This window comes from Aulostomus chinensis, chromosome 24 (assembly GCF_037954235.1).
Source record: "Aulostomus chinensis isolate RoL2024-O1b breed Wild chromosome 24, RoL_Achi_v1.0, whole genome shotgun sequence".
Lineage (NCBI taxonomy): Eukaryota > Metazoa > Chordata > Actinopteri > Syngnathiformes > Aulostomidae > Aulostomus > Aulostomus chinensis.
The window spans coordinates 11280558-11302053 of record NC_141343.1 but is presented as its reverse complement, the minus strand read 5'-3'; the positions used below and the strand labels follow the sequence as shown (position 1 = coordinate 11302053).

Sequence of the window (21496 nt, the reverse complement as noted above, 5' to 3'; positions counted from 1 at the left end):
ACGTCTCTGACCTCAAGCTGGGGCTCTTACCTTCCACACCAGACAGTCGGCACATCAGAGAGGAGCGGAGGACAAAAAGAAGAGCACACTGCTTAGAACACCCTTAAGTTTACATGTCACAAAAATAAATCAGTGTAAATAGCATAAAAAACTGTAAAAGCCGGCTTCTCTTTTGTCATGACGAAATACAATCAATACTGTAAAACTCGGTTTAAGTGTTTTGCCCTTTGAAGCCGGGTTCACCAACGAGACTGCATTGATCTGTGAGCTTCTTCAGCGGCAGTTACCAGAAGCTTAAAAACGAGGACAGATGGAATTGATTGAGCTTCCAAAGGCCAAGAAATCAGGAAAAAAAATTGCTGCTGTCATTTTTTTACATTAGTCTTTTTTTTAAATACGTTGCGATCAGTCCAATGGCTGATCTTCATATCAGCCCGGTAAATCAAGATTAGTTTCTTCGTTTTTGTTTTTTTTTTAATGCTAAAACAATAATAAGCGATGGACTTTTCCCAAATTTGTATGATTAAAATACAAATATATGATCAAAACACAAATATCATAGAAAGTTGTTTTTTGCACAGGTATTATTAGCCATTTTCAGACTCAAAGACCTTTAATTGCTGAAGCGGAGTATCCAGCTTTTTGGCCTGACAGATAATGTGAACGTGAGCCGTAGTTTCTCTCCAGGGGGCCGTGGCCGGCAACAGGAGGCGTAGTCTAGTGGCACATCCTGATAACACGTCACACGTTATGCTAGGCGTGTCCAAAGTCTTTGGTTTATAAATAACCTCCACCTTGTTGCGGGGGAAACCCCATTTCATCCTCCTCCCGGCCAGACTTTCCCAGATTCCTGAAATGTTCCGGTGAATGACAGCCTCTGCGCGGAGGCTGAGGAGCTCCCGCGTCTCAGTATCTCCCCAGTTGGCCACCTTCCAAAATGTTTGACGTACCCTGAACTTGGAACTCAAAGGTGAAGTTTTTCTCATCTCTCCTTTGTGCGCAAGTGTTGTCAATATGTTTTCCTGTGTGTGTTTTTTTAAATCCCGCTGGATAGGGTACATCATGTGTGTCGGGAGTCGGCGGACTGTTCAGATCAAACTCGCTCCGGCAGAAAGGCTAGGGTTGGAGGAGGGTAAACTGAGTAAATCAATCATTGGGTAAATGTTTCATGTTATGGTCCACTGCTAACTAGGTAAAGGAATCTGGATCGCTGCCATCAGTGTCATCCGTGAATAACGCGGTATCAACACACGATCCAATATCCCCTCTCTAAAAATGTCATTAAATAACAGTATTCCTGTCAGCAAATGATGCCGTCCCGACACTATCAATATTCCTGGCATTTCTGTCCTGCATCGTAACTCGATCAGTCCTACCTGAGAAGTTGCGAGTGGCGAGCATGGTGGTCAGGATAGCACCCTGGGAACAAAGAGGAGCAGACGACTGGGTTAAAAATCTCCAGGACTGGTATATTTTAGCATTTTGACCGAATTGAACCAGAATTAACACAAAATATATCCACTGTCTGATTGGACGTGAAGAGAGCAGTTGAACATGCGGCAGGATTGTCGAAGACGGCTTCTATGTGTGAAGAAGGCAGTATTCCCACCTTATCATCAATATAAAAATTTGCCTTTTTCTAAAAATGTGTCTCCTTTGTATTATCGGTCGGTGCTCCTGTCAGTCACGCGTGTCACCTTGTTCTGGGGCTTCATTCACTCTCAGCAGGCCGGCAAAGTTGCTTGAAGCTACTTAGCATGCACCGTTAGCATAACAGTGCTGTGTTGAAAATTACGCCCACCGGTGGAACACGTTTCTGTCACTGAAGACATGCTTCGGACCGCTGTGGTCATTTGACCCAGAATGATTGCGGATTGTACCATTTCACACAAAAGTTTGTGGGTTTCTGTCCAGTGTGTTGGATGTGCATTTCTTCGGAGGAGGTGGTCTGCTTTGTTCACTGGCTCATGTTGGCACTGACCTTGAGTTTCCTTCTGGCGTTAAACTTCTTCAGGCACTCAACGGTCTCCTGTCTGTGCATCATGGACGCCACAGTGGAGCGTTGCTGTGAACAGAGAGAGGGAAAGAGAGAGAGAGAGAGAGAGAGAGAGAGAGAGAGAGAGAGAGAGAGAGAGAGAGAGAGAGAGAGAGAGAGAGAGAGAGAGAGAGAGAGAGAGAGAAAGTGTTTACACATTTTGACAACAGTACAGTAGTGATGACCGGATTGGTGCGTGGGACACTTACGCAGATCCAGGGGTGTTTCAGGGCGTCTGTGGCAGTGACTCTCTTGGCCGGATTGATGGTCAACATTTTGTTAATCAGGTCTTTGGCCTCTGGGGTCACCGTGTCCCACTCTGGAGATGGGAACTGCCCCAGGAGAACAAAAAAAAAGAAAGAAAGAAAGAAAGGATTTATAGAGTTCTACCAAAAATTAAACCCATTTATTCCCCACAGAAGTAACACAAGAAATCCCAGCTACGCCAAATTGGACGAACTCTCTCTGCAGGCTTTAACAGCTAAATCTTCACCGTGTCTTCACGATGTGTTACCATAGACCTGGGTTTCTGCACCCAGCTAACAATAATTCTCAATTTATCATCACACTGGCAGTTTTATTCAGGAATAAACCAGTACAACTAACACTACTGGATATTCCATAGCCAGTGAACAAGCAGTTTTTCTGGTCGGTTTTCAGCTGCTGCCATATTTTTTGGACAGTGGTTCATTTTGCTAACCGACATAAAGACCTGTGTCTCCATGGAAACAGCACAGTTATGAGAGAAACTCCAAAATGTCTTTTTGTGCACTGAATCCCACTTTCATACGTCCATAAATCATAAAATCAATGATAATCTATTTCATAAGAAAATAAAAAAAAAAAAAAAAACATTTTGAGGGAATGTTGCTCTCAGGCGAGTCAACGGGTCACGGCTGCTCTGACGAAGGCAGAGTTTGATTTTTTTTATTTTTCATTTTTTGCAGCAGTATCTTTTAACTTTAATATTTTTCCGGACAGACACAGAAACCCTCACGCAGGATGTCCTCGAGGACAACTGCAAAGTTGGATACAGGACAGTATTTAGTGTTTTAACAGCTGTTTGCTGTTGCTGCTGGACTCATTTTGACAAAAATCATGCCTTTCATTCCCACGCTGGGTATTCATTGTTGACTCGTCTGCCATACAGAAGATCGATGAATGTGGCGTTTTTACAAATAGTAACTGATACCCAGCTATACATTTGGTACTTCTTTTTTTTTTTACAACAATTATTCCAACTCTGTCATATCCATGAAGTTTGAACATGTTTTGTGTGTCGGCATCAGATACCTGGTCAGGTTCTTAAATTCCATGCCCTTGGTTTAAACCCGAAATTACAGAAATGCATAATTTATTATATAGTTTACTAAAAAGATTAGGGAAGTCCACATCTACAGTTACGATAAAATTGAATAACACAATGCACTTAGATTTAAATTATACGTTAGTACAGTGGTGTGCTAATAATATAGTCGCTTACCAAAAACACGACTGAAGGTCAATGTAGTTAAAATTATGTTGAGATGGTATTATTGCAAATAATGTTGCCATGAAATATTCCATTGCAAATTTTATTTTTCTTGATGCCAATGGTAGTTTTTATCTTGTTTCAATCGGTAGAAGCATATACTGGAATATATGTGTTCCTGTGACTCCATACTGGCGTACATTGCACCCCGGGTTTTAGGAGGGTGAAATCACCTGGAGTTTATGGCTGCGGTTGCTTTGCTTTGATATGAGCCAGCTTCCCAGTAATTGAGTCGCTGATGGCCATCCAGGTCATCCGAGTCAGAGTTGTAAAAACGTCCCATAGTTAATTCTTTTTTTTGGATGATTTTTGTTACTGCTTCTTCGTTATTACATGTTTTCTGTACTGGATGTATTTTGGGTGGACCTCAGGAGGAGTAGCTGTTGCTAAGGACCATGACTACTCCGGATCCTGATAAAGTAAAGTCAACTGAAGCTAATTTGTTTATCTTTTTTTTTATTTTTACAAATTGATACGATGAGCGGATTTGTCGAATGTGAATGTCAGGTTGTGCTTTCATCTGAGCGTGTGTATAATATTCAGTGTGTTTTAGCGAGGATCCGCGTTCACTGGCGTTCATATTTGTGACCAATCTCAACTAAACAACCGCAGCTCCTTCATGTTCCATTCTTCATCGTTTCTGTGTGCCGACAAAGTCAGGGAATTCAACCCAACTCCAATGCGAACATCTCCAACACTGCAAAACTTTCCAATAAATTGGACAGAAGTATTCAGGGTTTTCTGCCGGAAAGTTTTTCATACAGAGAAACAGCAGGAAGGAGGACTTTCTATCATGTGTTTGGATTCTAAACTCATTATGAGGTTTGCATTAACCTTAACAAGCTACTTTATTTCCTAAATTTCATCAAACGGCACCAAAAAAAACCTGGAAATTTTGAAAAAAAATTTAAAGAAATGAAAATCTTCTGTCTATGATAAACCGAAAATGGTTTTCATGTAAATTCATACTGGGGTCTCGCGGACTATCCACTGACCACAAATGCTCCATAAGACTTCCTAAATTCTTCTTGGCAAACTTTCCCTCATGACCACGTCATACCTCTGAAACATTTCCATCCACCCCCCCTTCCTCGGCCCACCCATCTGGTGGAATGTTTACACATGCAGATGCTCTGGTGTGCTGCACCTCTCTCCTTAATGACAGATATAAGAGACACACCTAAAATGTGACTGCTGCTCATGCGTGTGTGTGTGTGTGTGTGTGTGTGTGTCAGTGGAAATCTCACGTCATAGGCTCCAGCTTTAATCTGCTGGTAGAGTCTGTGTTGGTCCTCGTCCCAGAATGGAGGATATCCCACCAGTAGGATGTACAGTATCACACCTACACACACACACACACACACACACACACACACACTCATCGTGGTCAGTTACCTCAACAGACTATTTAAAAGTGACAGCTCACATACATTTAAAAAAGTAAAAGTATCATAGTTGATGACTCAAATATCAAATCCCGCAGAAGACTGAAATAAATAATGAATAATCATGTGGCGTCTTAAAAAAGATCAGCGTGTGTGTGTGTGTGTGTGTGTGTGTGTGTGTGCGTGCACGCACGCGCTCTGGTGTTACCAAAGAGCGCGGTTTCTAATTGGCTGGCTTGCAGCCTAGAAAAGATGAAAGGCTTCTATTTGGCAGGAGGCCCGACTATTGTTTCTGTGGACGCTGTGACTCACCACAGGTGTGTGTAAACCAGCGCGTGTGTGTGTGTGTTTTAGAAAGCGCGTGTGCGGTCTCATTGTCGAGTATCAGCGACCGCTGACTCGCTCACACATTTGTAATTCGCTTTCTGTTTCGGTTAAATAACCATCAAACTTAACGGTTTCTGCTTTGTCATTGTTTGTCTCACTAATGAGTCACCGTGGAATAAACTCTTCTTGCAGATGTTTCACATTGACAGACGTTGACGGTGGGTTTCAATGTGGCTGCTATGTAGCGTTACATCATAAATATGTGGACATTAAGGTTAGTATTACAAAGCAACTGTTGAAAGGCCTGTGGCAATAACACATTTTTATTGGACAATAAATTGTCTTCGAATTTACAGTGATGAGCGATATTATTGACATCTTAAAATGATAATACAGTCACATCATAATGCCAGTACACCCTCAACCGTTAGTTGAGTCTGAAGAATATCTAATCAGACATTAGAGGTACAATGTGAAAAATATTGAGACAACTGAAATTAAGACAATCCTCATAAAGTCAACCACAAAAATAAAAACAAATATGCACGTAAGACGTGCTCATGCGCCAGGAGGTCCGTTCCTCCAGGTAAGAAGCGCTCACTTCTCCCGAGTTGTGATGGGAATGGCACCAGGCACTCTGATTGGTCTGAGAGGTGACGCGCCCAGAACACGCTGTGAATAAGGAGGTGTCTAATGATTGCCTCTTTGAACTGTGCACCGTTTTTTTGTGGTCTGATCAAACGCCCTCAATAAACCCGAACCAGGCTTCACGAGCCCCAAACGCACAGCGCGTATAGCGCCAACTGCGTGGCACCAGAGATTGCTCAAACAGGGCCGATGGACCGAAAGGGCAGAGTGATGCTTTTAATCTGAAAAATGCTTCAATATCTCAATCAAAAATCTGAGGAAACTTCTCAGATTTCCAACATGTTTCAGGTGCACTTCTAACTTTTTCACTGGCTCAACCATAACTGGACAGAGTGTGCAGGTTCCTCTGAAAAGCTACCCTCAAATGAGCGGTGGCAGGGTGCCCTTTGACCTCTTTTGTGGACACAACTGTGCACGAAGGAGTAGAAGTCAAGTCAATTCGGTTTAATTCGCAGTTAACAATTTTCCATGAGGAAGCGCATTTTGCGACAGCTGCGATGAAAAGGCTTTTTTACAGGCAGGAACGTGGAGCAGATCCAGGCTCAGTGGGGACGGTCGTCTGCTTTGACGGGTTTGGGGGAAGCAAATAGAAACGATAAAAACAGTCTCTCCAGTGTTTTATATCGTCTATCACACACAATCTTACAGACAGTCTTACCACAGGCCCACATGTCAACAGGTTTCCCATAGGGGTCTTTCCTCAGCACCTCTGGAGACAGGTACCCAGGGGTCCCAGCAAACCCTGATAAACACACACACACACACACACACACTTACATTAGCCTGTCTTCAGAACACAGCTGCACATACCGTTTGTGTGCCTGAAAGTGGCTTAGATCACTTTCACACACTCAAATGCACACACGAACAGTGTCATTTCAGACTTTTATAAGACGTCCATAAGTCCAGGTTAACATCCTTTTAAGGGTTTGCAGTTCGGCTTGACACGGGAGAAACACACAAGCCTACTTTCTAAACACCTCAGAGCACAGTTGAACCCCCTGGGAAATGAGACGTCATGCGATTAGCGGCTCGCCAGAAGGGAAAGAGAACCGGCTCCAGATGGTGGTCGGTGTGGCGTGAACGTCTAGTTCTCTTCTCTACTGGGAACTGGAGAAGAACTGAGCCTGAAATCAGTCCACCTCCTAATTGACAAGAGCGCCTATAGCAGTGGAGCACCTCATCCATGTAGGTCACTGTGAGTGAACAGGCAGCAGAACTGCACACCTGTACGCACTCCACATGGCAGGTAACCTTAGGTAACTTTACTAGTATATGGAATTTCTGCGAATAGAATCTCTCAAAATAATAATAAAAAAAGACATCGTTATTGACATAAAGCGGCAAAGGATCGTGTCATCTTCAGTTAATCTAATGGGCAGAAATTCCATTCACAGATGACATCGTGCGTGATGGCTTTGTTCCTGTGACGTGATTTAATTCTCACGTTTATAGCAGTGTGTAAACTTAGCTAACGTGAAGTTAACTTGCTAACGTTCCATTAGATAAATCCACAACTTCACGGAGCTGACGTAGCTAGGGTTATATGGTGAGCTTGATTGCTTGTTATCTGTAGTTTCTGACAGTTAACAGCCGCTTGGTCCGCAACAACCAGGTCAAAAACCTCGAGCGGCTTCACGCTATGAACACCGAGGAGAGGGCTTCTTCTTTATCAGGGATCAAATGGACGAACAGCGACCGTTTTTCTAAAGACAACTGCATCCCCCATTAACTTTTGATGGAAATTTAAGAGTTTAATTTGGGTCGCCTATTCTCCACTGTGTAAAATGGAACCAAATCCTCTGCTAAATATCAACCCATCTGTGCTTTCGTTCTAGTTTTACACCTCTCGCAAGAGCTGCCATTAACAAGGACTGGTGAGGTGCATTAGCGGTGCTAGCTTTGACGCATATTAGCAGCCTTGGAGGGATGGCTGATCAGCAGCATTCGTGCTGTTTTGTGCAAGCATAATTAGCTTCATCTCAAACCGGACTCTAAATGATAGACTGTATAAATTAAGCACATTTAAAAGTAAAGGCACAATGGGACCTTCCTAACAGTTTTCTGAAAGCAACGTTTCATCTGCCTGTCCATCAACAATTATGGCCCCTGGTTACCTGGACCAATTACAGACTTGAATGGCTTCCACTGTAGCTTTTTTTTTGTTTTTTTGATTTACATCGCTCCTTTTTTTTATTTGCATCGTGGTGTTCTTATTTGCCACTAACTCAACGTCTCTGTCCTCATGCTTGCTGCCTGTACGCGATGCGATCCCTCTCTTCCTGGGTGTATGAATCAGCAATCTTCCATTTAACACGACTGGACGATTAAAAAAAAATACCTGGATATGCCTTTTAGGTTTAAGGGGTGATCACAATTTTAATATGGACTGGACCTCACATCTGTTGGTATGAAATATGCAAACATTACCAAGTGTGATGATGGGATTGACCTGTTTTGCATTAAATGAACACCCTGAAAACACGACTCTTTAAATCATGCCGTAATGTCAGCAGATAGTCTGGTCTTGGGAACTCACCAAACCAGGCCTGCTGGTCTCCCTGCACTTCAATGGCCAAGCCAAAGTCTGCCAGTTTAACTGCTGCTCCCTTCAACTTGCTGGCCAAAAGCAGGTTCTCTGGCTTGGAGTCAAAAAAACACACACACATTAAAAAAAAAACAAATTGCTGCCTCACACGCATGGAAAGGTGCCATTTAAAATTGTGGATTCAAACATATCAGAGGAACGTGTACGTAAGGATCTTCTCGTATTGTGGTGCCTGGCAGCTTAGAGAGGAGGCTACAGAAGGGTTTCATACACTTCAAGAGAGCATGCTTGTGGGCAGAGGTGGGAGGAGGGATGCAAAGAAGCAGAGAGGAGGAGAAGTAACAGTGTCATGTCATCTTTGGCTCTGCTCTGACCTGCTCGAAGCGTTCAGCCCTGCTGAGCTGACCTGGACTGAACCTAAGTCCCAAGTCTCTTTAGCAACCTGTAAAGAACTGTTGCACGGTCCTTGGCTCACTCATGCATTGATCCCTCAAGCGAAACACTGACTGGATTGATGTCTACATTCGAAAAGAAGGTACTGCTGTGAAAGCAGTTAGGCAGGAGGCGGGAAAGAACAAAACCCAGACTTTGGAGCCTGTTTGTAGCTGTCAGGGTCATATTTGCTCCAACGTCTCAAAATTGGTGTAAGGTGTATACCTGTTACAAAAAAAAAAAAAAGAAAAGAATAAAAAGATTTGTTTCATATTTACTGTGACCATGACGAGTTAAGTCACAACTCCAAATCAGGATATGTCTAAAACCTAACCAGATGAGAACACATGATACTTCTTAATTATTTTTGTCATCATAGTTCCATAATTATAACTTTTTATTAAAATTACTATCAAGAAAAGATACTGCGTGAATGGAGACAGGTGACACAGAGCTTATTTGATGAAGTCCTGTATACATCCCAAACTTTTATAGGTAGCATTTTAGTTTGTGAACGTTAAGATCGTTACCATGTTGGAGGTACGAATGTAAGGACTTCCTGCAAGCTGGCTTCGTCCAGGATGCCAAAAACCGTAGAGATAAGGTGCTAAGTGGCCAAAACCTCTGCCGATTTTGTTTGTCTGTCGCCCACCAAGGTACAGAACTTGTCTGTCTCTGTTTTAACAGCAGGAAGCTGTGCTGTACAACCATGAGCTTTGGCCGGTTTTGGTTGATTGTCGGTTAAACATGATTTTACGCACAAAGTTGTGGACAGATTTTTGTAAACGAGTCGCCAATATCGTGTCTTGAGGGTCTGTGTATGTTTTATGGAGCCTATCCCAGCAGCCTTTGAGCGAGAGGCGGGGCTCAACAGGGATTGGGTCGCCAGTTGGAATCTTTTTCCATTTTTCGAAAACAAAAACACTTATTTTTTTCATGGATTATTCAACTGAGTAAAAAAACCACATAAAAAGGGGGGGAGGTAACAAACAACAGATTCCTTTCATTTTCCTGTTTGAGGACATCTGAAGTCAAAGTTATTTCATTGCCAAGTATTTGTGTCATTTAACATAAATTCAACAATTTGTTTTATTTATTTGATAAAATAACCAGACCAGCCACTCAGTTTTGTTTTTGTTTTTTTTAACATTTACTTCCAGGTCACCTTTTTACATTAGAATCTTTAAAAGGGAAACGCTACCGTTATTTGAACACCGACTTGTCCTTTTTTTTTTGTTTGTTTGCTTTTAATTCAGTTTAAAAAAAAAACGCTTTCGTGTCTGATGAGAAAAATGAAACTCGATTTGTTCGGTGGCTCAGCTTGAAAAACTACTGCTGAAAAAGGTACACTGACCCTTGTGTCTGGACTCCGATGGAGAAGAGCACAGACTGGCGGGTTGGTATCACACGCTGGTCTTAGGCTCGTAAATAACAAGGTCACAAGGTCACGTTGCGAGTATGGGTGAGACACTGGTACGCGGGTTTCCTCGGATGAGACGCTCGGGGAAAAAAAGACGAATGTATCTTTACGAAACCGATTTAGGAGATGAAAGTTTCGTCCATGCTGCAGAAAATATGTCGTAGAGGCAAAAGTTAGCCAGGAATTTAATTAGGAAAAAAACAACAACACCTGGTGAGTCGTTTCTGCTCTGTATTGTAGGTCCCTGAGTTCACAATGTAACACTGCTACCTATATTTATCCTCCATTTCTTAGCCACGTGATTGTATTCGATGGAACCAACTTGCCAATCGTCTTTGTTCAGATGTGCAAGACTCTCCTCGTGATCTTTTCATGTTTACAGAAGAAATGATTGATGCAATCCAGCAAGATACTGGAGATAAACAGGCTAACTGCATAAAACAAAAACATTTTGTTTTAGGGTAGATGACGTCATGAAGGGCTCAATGAAATCTATTACTAGCAGCTCACATTTATATTCTTTTTAGACAAGAATACACAGGAAGGTATGAAAATTAGATACCGCCCAGAGGAGCTCCACAACAAACTACACAACAACTCTATAAAGACGGCTGTGTGTTACAGCCCTGATCAACTGGGAGTATGCGAGTGTGTCTTGTGAAATTAAATCACATGAACACACAGACAATGTGAGCCTTTCACTTCTGTGGTTGCTTATTTGTTTTGGTTGGATTTGTTTAGTCTTTATGTTTTTGCATTGAGCCATGGAGGCCGCACGGTGAGGGCCAATCGGAGCGCAGAATGAGGGCAGCTCACCAGTGCAAGATTCAAGCTTTTTTTTTTTTTTGCTGAGGTGAAACAAAAACCTCAGACACACCCACATCCATTTGATTGGCAAATTATAGCTGTGGAAGCAAACCAAATAAGAAAAAAGGTGGCATTAGAGGTTAAAACAAGACCAGCGAGGGCGTAATGTGACATAATGACGTCTCTACTTCACAAAAATTACACGTAAACGTCTGATGGTGAGCGTTAATCACCAGTGTGCACACCCAGTACATAGTAAACAGAGTGTGTGTGTGTTTTCTGTTATAAAACAAATACCTGGTATAAAAGATCATACTGTTTATTCACGTTTCCGAGCCCCAAATGAGGGGTGATGCATTCTGGGATGTGAAGGCTCTGTGGTGTTTCTGGAGACGTAAAAGTCTCCTGACCAAATTAGGCCAGCGAAATTTTGAAAAAAACAAAAAAAAAAACAACCTAATTGTGATTATTTTGACTCAGATCGCAAATAGCTGTATGATTCGCAATACCATAAAGAGTCCATTCACCATTTTTGCACCATTTTTCCCATTTTAATTTGGAACCTCGTCTAAATGATCACGGTGCAGTTTTGTGGGAATCTCTATCAAACGCTCTGTGGCGCAACAATATTCAACTGAAAATGGTATTTTCACACGCACATTGACCTTCACCGAACACGGCACCTTCCTGCAATCTGAAAACTGCAGCAGATCGAAACTGCGATTTGCCATTCATTTTGATTGGTTGTGCAGCTCTGGGCCTAATCCATGCAGAAGCTTTATAAACAAGACAACAAAATGGGTCTAAATAAAATATTGACGCCCCCCCAGCGTTTGACCTTTGCTGCGATTGTGTTATGAAGGCGTTCATAGGCACTACACTTGCTCAGTGCGCCGAAGGTAGAGGATTCTGATGCTGTCTGTCCCTCTCTCTTTCTTACTCTTTCACTCCTTGGTTGCGGCAGATGGCCTCCCACACAGAGTGCGGGAGCAGTGTTCCTGCCTGCACGTGTGCTTCCTCACTGGGAATTGTTGGGTCTCTTTAAACTGAATTGATTGAAAGAGTGTGGTTCTACACTTTGACTTTGATTGTGGTTCGGCGCTGTATTAACTCGTCTTCTGGAGGAATCGTCACTCGTCAGGTCTGGCTCTGGATCTGACGTGTCATAATCTGAGAGCGATTCGGAACCATCATGAAAAAAAGGAGACCGTCCCACCCTCTGCTGGAGGATGAACCGCTCGCTACTGCACTTACGCAAAAGTCGACAATAAACATCCCAAGCATCAGTGCTGTTTTGAAACACCTTCTGAGCTGCGAAGTTTTGCCTAAATACAGAGTTTATTGTTTTATTTTAATGTCATTTTAGCTAGATTTTTACTCAGGAGACAACTAGCATTTACTTTTATGTTTTGCAGATTGATGGATGAATGAATAAACCTTGTACCTTGAAAATCAATGCATTCAAGTTGACAGTCAGTTCTACCCATTGGTAGTTTTTAGGTATCTCATGGTGCCCGGCAGTTCAAGTCCTAACATAGAGGTTAGTTAATAAATAAGCTCTGTATTTGCTCCTGAGTCACATTGCCTGGCGAAACCTCGAGCTGTTTCTGTCACATGTTTACTGGCTGTGTCTCATTTATTCACATTGATATAAAGTCCTGTGTCTCTATGGCAACAACAAAATCATGACCGACTACAAGTAGAGAGAACTCAAACATCTCCTTTCTTTTCTACAGAACATAGCTGTGATGCTGTAAACGTCAACCTGTTCGACCATCTTGTAAAATCGGACACGCCACTGAATAATTATGACATTTTTCAACAAGTAATTAGGGCTGTAAAATGATTATGTGGCAATCATAACACATTTATTTGTCCTGATGTAACCACACGTGAAATCACACGTAGATAAATTCAAAATGCTCCTAGAATGGACGTTTTTCAAGCTCTAACTCCTCACACACTGAGCTTGCATTCAATCTTTCTCTCAGAACAAGTGCCAATGCACCGAAACGTGCTAGTGCTGTAGGGTATTATCACATTAATGTGACTGCTGACTGTTTAGTTATTATGTATATTTTGCATTTTATAATCCCTATGAATGAGGTGGTTGTCATATTGTGCGGCCTGCAGCATGGACCAATTTTCACCTTTGGCTCCAGAGTCAATCGTGCCTTCGGAGTTGCACGGAAGCAGAACATTTGACGTTTCTTTTACAGGATCCGTTTTGTGCTGTTTTAAATCGTACATGTAATATTAATGTAACATCACAAAACCGACATTTTTCCTTGCAAATGTTTACATCGAGGGGTCGAGGATCGAACCACCGACCCTTCGGTTGCTAGACGGCCACTCTACCCCTGAGCCACGCCGCCCAATGAGACTACAGTGCTTTGACTACTGCTGAGAGAAAACAGAGAGCTGGACAGGGAGGTGCTTTATAAAAATGAGTCCATTTACCGTAAAATTAAACAGACGGAAGACCGGAAATTTTCTCAAAACAATTGCATCGGGTCATATGTCAACTTTTTCCTTACGGCAACTGTCATTAAACATTAAGTTACATTAGCACAGGTGAGCTTGTAGGCTGGAGAGCTCTTGCGCTGAATAAAAGTGCTTGTTGCTAGAAAATCATATAAAAATCAAATAGTTGGGGCTATTTGAGTTTTCCACTGGATGCACAAACTCAAGGGCGCGCATTTTTTCCCCCCTCCTTTTTTTTTTTTTTTTACATCAAACCGATTCAGTTCAAATTAACCATTTTTGATAAAGTAACTTATCTCGATCAGTCAAACGGATAGTGTAATATTTTTTTCCAAAATCAGATGGAATGCTAATCCGGAGTTCATTGTGTGTGTTTTCATTGAAAAAAAAAAAAACAACTTTTATAGACGAAAGCTGTGATTTTTTTTTAAATGCCGAAATACTGAATAAAAACAAAAGAAGCCCAAAAAAAAACAAAAAAAAACATTCAAACTCCAATAATATTTGGTTGCAGGACATTTGGCAACACGGAGCCAGTAAATGTTTCAAGGTACTTACTGACTCTGCCGATGCTGTGCGTTCCAGCTCTTCTGCGGGAGATTTGTTGGCCAGTTTAAAACCTTCCATTCCAAGCATTCCTTTTTCAGACGTTCTTTTGTGCCGTTTGCTTGGAATCATTGTCCTTCCAATTTACCCAAGTGTTTCACCTCAAACCTTGCGTGTTTTGGGTTTTTTCTTATTTTAAATCAACGCTTCCTTGACAATCATAATACATTTACTGCCTGGAGTCGCGGAGCAGCTCGGTTGGAATAGATAATGGTCTTCGCTTCATCACGTGATATTATGGTGGTTGGGTGGATGGTTTTATCTATCCCAGAGTAATTGTTGCTGATTTATGAAAGGTTTGCAAACATTAATCTTATTCATGCCTAGCTTTCAATAGTGACGTTCTCTATATAATATATAACGTCAGGAAGAGTGTGGAGAAGGACCCAGGAAACAGGATGGAAGGGATGCAGAGAACACGCCAGACCAGATGTGTGGAGGGGGGAATGGTTGGAGGTCACCTGACCTTATATGAAAGAACTCTGCTTACCTTGAGGTCGCGGTGGACCACACCCATCTGATGGCAGTGGAGCACGGCCTCTAGGATCTGCTGAATGCAATGACTGCATGCAAACACCAGAGGGCATGTGTTAGTGACAAGCTACCACTCTGATGCTCTCAGCTAGCTTTGACACCGGGGAGCTGCAGGCCGTGTGAGTGAGAAGGCTGTAGAGCAATGTGGCGTCTAACGGCCATGATGAGGGCCAAATAGTCAAAATGTTATTGATTATTTACTCAATCATACATTCAAATGACATCTGCAGCTCTACGGTACAAACATACATACAGGGCCAAATCTAAGTCCCGAGTATCAAAATAGAAGTGGTGTGAGCACCTGGTCGATTGGAGGCCAGACCCTGAGGAGAGAGGTGGGTTTGGTACCGAGTCATCAGAGCTGGGAGGTGCAGGAACATCGGAGTTGGGGAGTCATGGCTCACAATCGCAAAACTAAGCTCCAGTTCAGCCCGGCTGGACAAACGCACTGAACCAGCAATGCTCCATTTTGGGGTTTTTTAAATGTGCCCGGATTTTTCTGCATTCTGGACTCACAAAGAGCTAACGCAGTAGGGAAGAAATTGTCTTTGATGGTTCAAGACATGAAACTGGGAGTTTTTTTAAAGGCAAATCACAATTTTTGCGCGGAGTATTGCTCTAAAAACCTGTATTTTCCATTCAGGACTGTGTACCATCAACACATGAAAATCTGACAAATAGTCATCTGTCTCTAAGACTATTGAATAGTGACGGCTAGCATGTTTATTGCTGTTTTACACAATGCTAGAAATGAACCCTTGAAATTATGTTGATTCCGACGCTAAGACAGATCCTAAAGCAAACCCTCCTCCTCCTCCTCCTCCTCCTCCTCCTCCTCCTCCTCCTCCTCCTCCTCCTCCTCCTCCTCCTCCTCCTCCTCCTCCTCCTCCTCCTCCTCCTCCTCCTCCTCCTCCTCCTCCTCCTCCTCCTCCTCCTCCTCCTCCTCCTCCTCCTCCTCCTCCTCCCTCAGCCTCACAGTGGCTGCCTTGGGATTCGGACAGATGTTACGCACACTTGGTGTCCCAGGACACAGGGCGGAAGAGCTCTACCACACCCCTAGCACTATGCCGGTGTTCGCCTCTTTGAGCCAGCCTTCTCACCGAAGCCTACAGCCTGTCAGGCAGGGGTGTTAGAGTGAGTGGCAGAGAAAGGCGCGTGTTGTGGAGGAGGCGGCGGCACTTGATGACAGGTTAATTGGTAGAGTGATCAGGCAGCGGAGGAGTGAGGCTTGCCTCTGCAGGAGGGTGGAACCGTGTCTTAGTTGTTACTGCGATCTCTTACGAGCCTTCAGGTCCCTGTGTACTACGAAGTGTTGGTTGCACTCACTGTACTTTTATTGAAAATGTGTTGGATATTGAAAATGAGAGCAGAAAAGGTCGACCTCCTGTTCATCCAACCTGAAGTGTTGGTTGCACTTTATTCAAATAAAACGTGAACGCAGTTGCCATTAATTTTTGTTTCCTTTTTGTTTGTTTATATCTATATCTAATTTATGCCTGATTCCCTTACAAAAAAAAACAAAAAAAACAAACGAGAGGAATCTAGGAAACTTCACCTGCACTGTCTAGTAATCAGGTATTAATTTCGCAGTCATGCTGGTAGAATATTTGGCTAAAAAGATACCGAACTGATTTCAAGTCACTGAATTGTTCCGGATCGAATCGTTCTAAATGAACCAATATCATCCTTGAATCGTAAGGGCAACCACGAATCGCGATACCAATCGAATTGTTTACACCCCGAGTTTTGGTTGTAGATTTCTGCGTCTTTTTGGGGATCTACCACGCTCCTCGTCTCCTTTAATGTTCACATCTATTCTTTTGAATGTGAAAATGATTTCAAAAAGAAAAGTATTTCTATCTTTCTTTATATTATTTATCTCCAGACACATCCCTGGCTTCTCCTCCGATACCCCTCCTAACACTCTTTTGTTTTTTTTTTCTCCCCCATTTAGGATGTTGGCAACCCTAAAGCTCAGTGGCTATTAATGTAACCCAAAGCCAAATTCCAGCATTTTCACCAGCAAAATAACCCCGGCAGACACACTGACCCTCACTATAGAAAGGTCAGAAAACAAATGATTGATTTATGACCTAGAATGAAAAGATGTGGTTTCAGTTCACCGATAGTTCAGGATTCTTATTTGAGTGGATTTGCTGTTTCAGGGATAGAAAGCGAGCTTGGGTAAACAATCTCCATAGTTGGGCAGAACAGGAAGAAGAAATACACCATGCATATATTAACATTCACAGACCACACGCACACACTTCCATGATGGTGAAGCAGGAAAACACATTACACGTACACACCAACGGACCATAATAAGCGGAATGGCACTGACCTTGCGTCAGCTTCACTATAGTACTCCCTGGCTACAATATCCTCGAATAACTCGCCGCCGGTGACTCTGATGGAGACGGAGACACAAAAAAAAACAGAGTCAGATAAAGAAAGATGAGGGGAAACACAGATGTTCAATTCAGCTTGTGGAGAGGAAACGGAGGGGGGGGGGGGCATTGATAAAATTGCATAACAACACATCTCTTCCAGAGAAGGTTAAGTTTCAGAGCAGCTGGGTCAGCAGTGAGATAAAAGGCCTTCTGCAACTACAAGCTGAAATCACAACGATAACATTTGGCAGATGTGGTCATGCAATGTGTAAACTTTGTTTATTCAGCTGGAGGGAGGTTCTCTATCAGCTTATGACTCAATTCCAGAGGGATTTTGGAAGTGTTTGAGAAACCTTAACTGGACATGTAGAACAAACCACACTAGTTGGGTGCTGCTGCGGTTATTACACATCGTGACCTTCCTTGTCGGGAGAAATACTGCTACACGTTGGATCTCCCGAGGATATAGAGAGGCTTTCAATTCTGAAGAACTGCCCAAATGATGTCATAGCGATGTCATCAAATTGGGCTGGGTGGATACATTTATAACGGAAAGGCTCATAAAAGTTGGACTTTCTGAAGCCCAGTCAGAATGAAAGAAATAATAAAGAAGATATCCTTAATGTGGAAAAAAAAAACATAAACAGGTGCAGAAGGTATGCTATGAATTCAAGAGAAAAACAAGTACACATTTTGCACATAATGACTGATATGTGAAACGTCCTCATGTCGGTAAATCTTTCCGATTGCCAACCAACAGCTTTGCCTTTCTGCCTGTTTTCCGCAGTTGAGTCGCGTTGGATGTGGAACTGCTAGCTATTACCTGCCGTGCAAGCTAGTAAAATGAATCCGCCACATCTCTTTTCGTCTGCAGGATGCCGCCTCTGACGGTGTTGAAGCCTCCGTGCGAAACGTTAAGTGTTAGTAACAGTTTTTGCGTTTCTCTCAAATTTATATAGGTGTATAGGTGAGCTGTGCTGTTAAAAAAAGCGGGGGGGGGGGAGGGTGTGACATTTCCATCACCGGCGATCAGAACTGGAGATGATCGATATCGCAAATACTGCAGAGTCACGTCGCCTCATCCTGGAATGAACGCTGGTCGTACCTTCTCACACCGGAGACAAAAGCCAGATGTTAGTGGGTGTTGGTCTGGTGTGAAAGGGAATCATACGTTCTCGACTGGGCCACGTCTGCTTTGATACATGACACCGGACGTAGGCCGAAAATCTTGTGCGTGCGGGCTTTTGCTGTACTCATCCTGAATTTCGGCTGTCATCCTCGTTCAGTCTTACAGGGATTGATCTTGTGTTTGTGCGGTGAATTTGGGAAATGAGAAAAGGAAACCTCAAAGAGACAAAATTGCAGTGGTAGAGTTATCCTGACATTTGGTTGCTGAAACAGTTAAAGCTCCATTCATTCAATGATGCCAGTCAACCTTTCGACCCGCCCAGCCAAGCAAATGGCCATCTTTTCAAATCTACACAGCAACTTTTTGTGTTTGAAGCAAACACTTGCTCGTTCCAATTATTACATTTATTATGACTGTGATGATAAGAATAAACAGAGCCCTTTCATGGCTAACGGGCTTTTATGAATTAACTAGTGTTTCCCCCGTTTCCCTTGAAAATGTGACTAGAAATTAAAAAGTAGGTCAAACCCCCCCCCCCCCCTCCAAAAAAAACCCAACTATGACTTCATGTTTCACAGTAAAATCTTTTCCATTGCTGTGGAAATCAACTCCACTTCTATCTTAAGAGGGTTTCATATCAACACCGCGGCATCTATGGTGTAGTGAGACAACGCAGGACTGCTGGTGTGTTCTCAGCAGTGAGGAAGTGACCCTAAAATGAAGAGTATATCCGTATCGAGAATGCTACGCTCCCGTCACGTCTCTTTTAAGAACAGCAGGTCTGAAACCACAAAGTATCTGGGCGTCCCTGTGAAAGCTTGAAATTTTTTTTTTTTTAAATGCCCCCCCATTGTCATACCAAATTGGAAGAAATTACCTAAATTTGGTCGTGGGACACTGCACTCACATTCGATGACAATGACCACCAAAATGTTTTCAGCTCTAATTTGTGTCCCAGTGGATGCTTGAGCCAAATTCTGTTTGGTTTTGTTTTTTAATGATTTTATTTTATTATTTATGATACGGAATGTTCAGGCTGCAGGTAAAGGCCTCAATTAGAAGTTGTAAGTGCGTCTGTCTGAAGTTGGACTCTATCGCAAACACTTGTGGACACTTGGAAAGTAAAACGTTGTACGCGATGAACATAAAATGATTTCAATCTCAGAGACAAAAGCAGCGGCGGCGGCAGACGGGTGACTGAAGTCATCTTTCTGCCATCTGCGTCAGCTCACATCATTGCTCTGTCGTATATCTCGAGCTCCTGAGAGCTCCTGGTGATGCATCTGAGAGTGAACACCGGGATGGCATTTGCGAGGACAGATGGAGCAAAGACAAGTAAGCCTGCCGTGTCACATCTCCCATGATACCTCGCTAACAGGGCATGTGACTGGCAGCTGTCAGGTGCCTCCTCTCTGGAGCATGTGTATGTCTGTCTGTGTGGGAGGTGGTGGTGGTTTGAATGGGCAGATCTGCAAAATGAGGACATTGTACTTACAAGTCAAAGACCAGGTAGTGGAATCCCTCCTCCGATATGCTGTCGTGGAGACGCACTGTGAAGGACAGAGACAGCATCACCGAAGCAGAACTGGCAGCCGAAACTTAATTAGCCACAAATTGAAGCCGGAATACCAGCTGGCGTTTGTCACTCCTCAGTAAGAATGATGGTTAAGAGCAGGGGTGTCCAAACTGGTCCAGTAAGGGCCGGTGTGGCTGCAGGTTTTCATTCCACCCGAGCAAAAGCAACACCTGATTCTACTTAAATCAACTAAGCTGTGTCCACACAGCCCATTTGCTTGGTTGGAATGAAAACCTGCAGCCACACCGGCCCTTACTGGACCAGTTTGGACATCCGTGGTTAAGAGGTTCGGGAATTGTTGCTGAGCTGGGCTGGTTCTTTTAGAGACACGTGGCTCTTCTGCTGTTTCTGATCAAAGTCAATAACCACAGGTGCAAATTTGTGAACATGAATGTTTTTAGTCAGGTGGAGAAGTCAGTGACAGGCATTATTTTATCCTATTAAGGCAGTTTCAGGCTCGGGGAACACTGATTGCCTGGCTAGTGACCTGAACCGGATGGACAATCAGCAGAACCAGCCTAGCCCGTCAGCTTCGCGTGTTTCCGATTCATAACCGGTCAGTTGCCGTGGCATACTGCTTCACCGGGAAAAGCGGCAACTCGATTTTTTCGTTCAATCTGTACAAAGGAGACGGAGCCAGACTTATGTCATTAGCTAGGGACATTTCATCACTAGTTAGAGAGAGGGAGACGGTGTCCCTGTGGAAACTGGGGAAAGATGATGAACAGTCTTCCTGATTGAAGCAATTAAACTGATCTGAGTTGGGATTTTACATATTTCGATCAACTAGCGCCTAAAAAGGGTAAAGAGAACTGCATGGGAGGCAGGTTCCTCTGAAAAACCTTTCACAAAGGTTGATGGTCCTGATCATGTTAGACATACTAAAAATGTACCATCTTTCCGTGGGAATTATCACTTCTCCTCCTTTTGAATTACATCTGAAAGAGTCAGACCCACCACGACCTTGTAATGACGTCTGAGTGACTTAGTAACGAGAATTTAAGTGGCTGGTAGGAGCAAGTCACGAACTGGTAGACAGAAAACAGGCCATCCTCAAAAGGAAGGAGTGATGACGCTCTGTAAGTGGGATGTCACAAAATATTATTTCACCTCCAGTGAGGAGTTTGTGTTTTCCGTGTCATTGGTCAGTCAGCGGGACTTAAATCATAGGGCAGATTTTCACACGTGGTGGACAGTTGGAGCCTTGGGCCGAGGAAGAATTCATTACCTTTTGGGCAGATTAGTCAAAGAGCCGCCTGGTGGCAACAAAAGTTGTTTTTTTTAAACCCTAATGATGTGGCCATTTTGATACACGGCCACTGAACAACAAACAGCTGGAACTGAACTGGTGAGGCACACGGTCAGGTCTTTTCCAAACGTGATGTTTGACGAGAGCCGCAGTCCGAACACATTTCTGAGATGAATTAACGTCACAGTCGCACCACCGCCTGTTGGTTACGGGACATACATGTAAGCCTGATGGAGCAAACACCAAAATGGCGCTGTGTTGACTTTTTGTGATGCATGGCAACATCATATACAGTAAATATGTGTTCAAACCAGTGTTGGACTTTTTTCAGCTGTTGTACCTCGGTAATCACACACATGACCACTTGTAATTGTATTTTATGGCTTTCACGCTGT

General features: G+C 43.1%; 1 protein-coding gene across 7 annotated transcripts in view; it reads right to left on the bottom strand.

Moving 5' to 3' along the window:
* Positions 1 to 21496, bottom strand: part of LOC147238699 (calcium/calmodulin-dependent protein kinase type II delta 1 chain) — a 75645-nt gene that overhangs the window by 22131 nt on the left and 32018 nt on the right. For all 7 annotated transcript variants that reach the window (XM_086197755.1, XM_086197753.1, XM_086197756.1 and 4 more), the window contains exons 4-12: positions 19772 to 19826; positions 17099 to 17164; positions 14714 to 14786; positions 8466 to 8568; positions 6585 to 6668; positions 4814 to 4908; positions 2245 to 2367; positions 1982 to 2065; positions 1377 to 1419 (exon numbers count right to left, since the gene is read on the bottom strand). In XM_086197755.1, coding sequence (XP_086053881.1) covers positions 1377 to 1419; positions 1982 to 2065; positions 2245 to 2367; positions 4814 to 4908; positions 6585 to 6668; positions 8466 to 8568; positions 14714 to 14786; positions 17099 to 17164; positions 19772 to 19826 — 726 coding nt within the window. The remainder of the gene's footprint in view (positions 1 to 1376; positions 1420 to 1981; positions 2066 to 2244; positions 2368 to 4813; positions 4909 to 6584; positions 6669 to 8465; positions 8569 to 14713; positions 14787 to 17098; positions 17165 to 19771; positions 19827 to 21496) is intronic.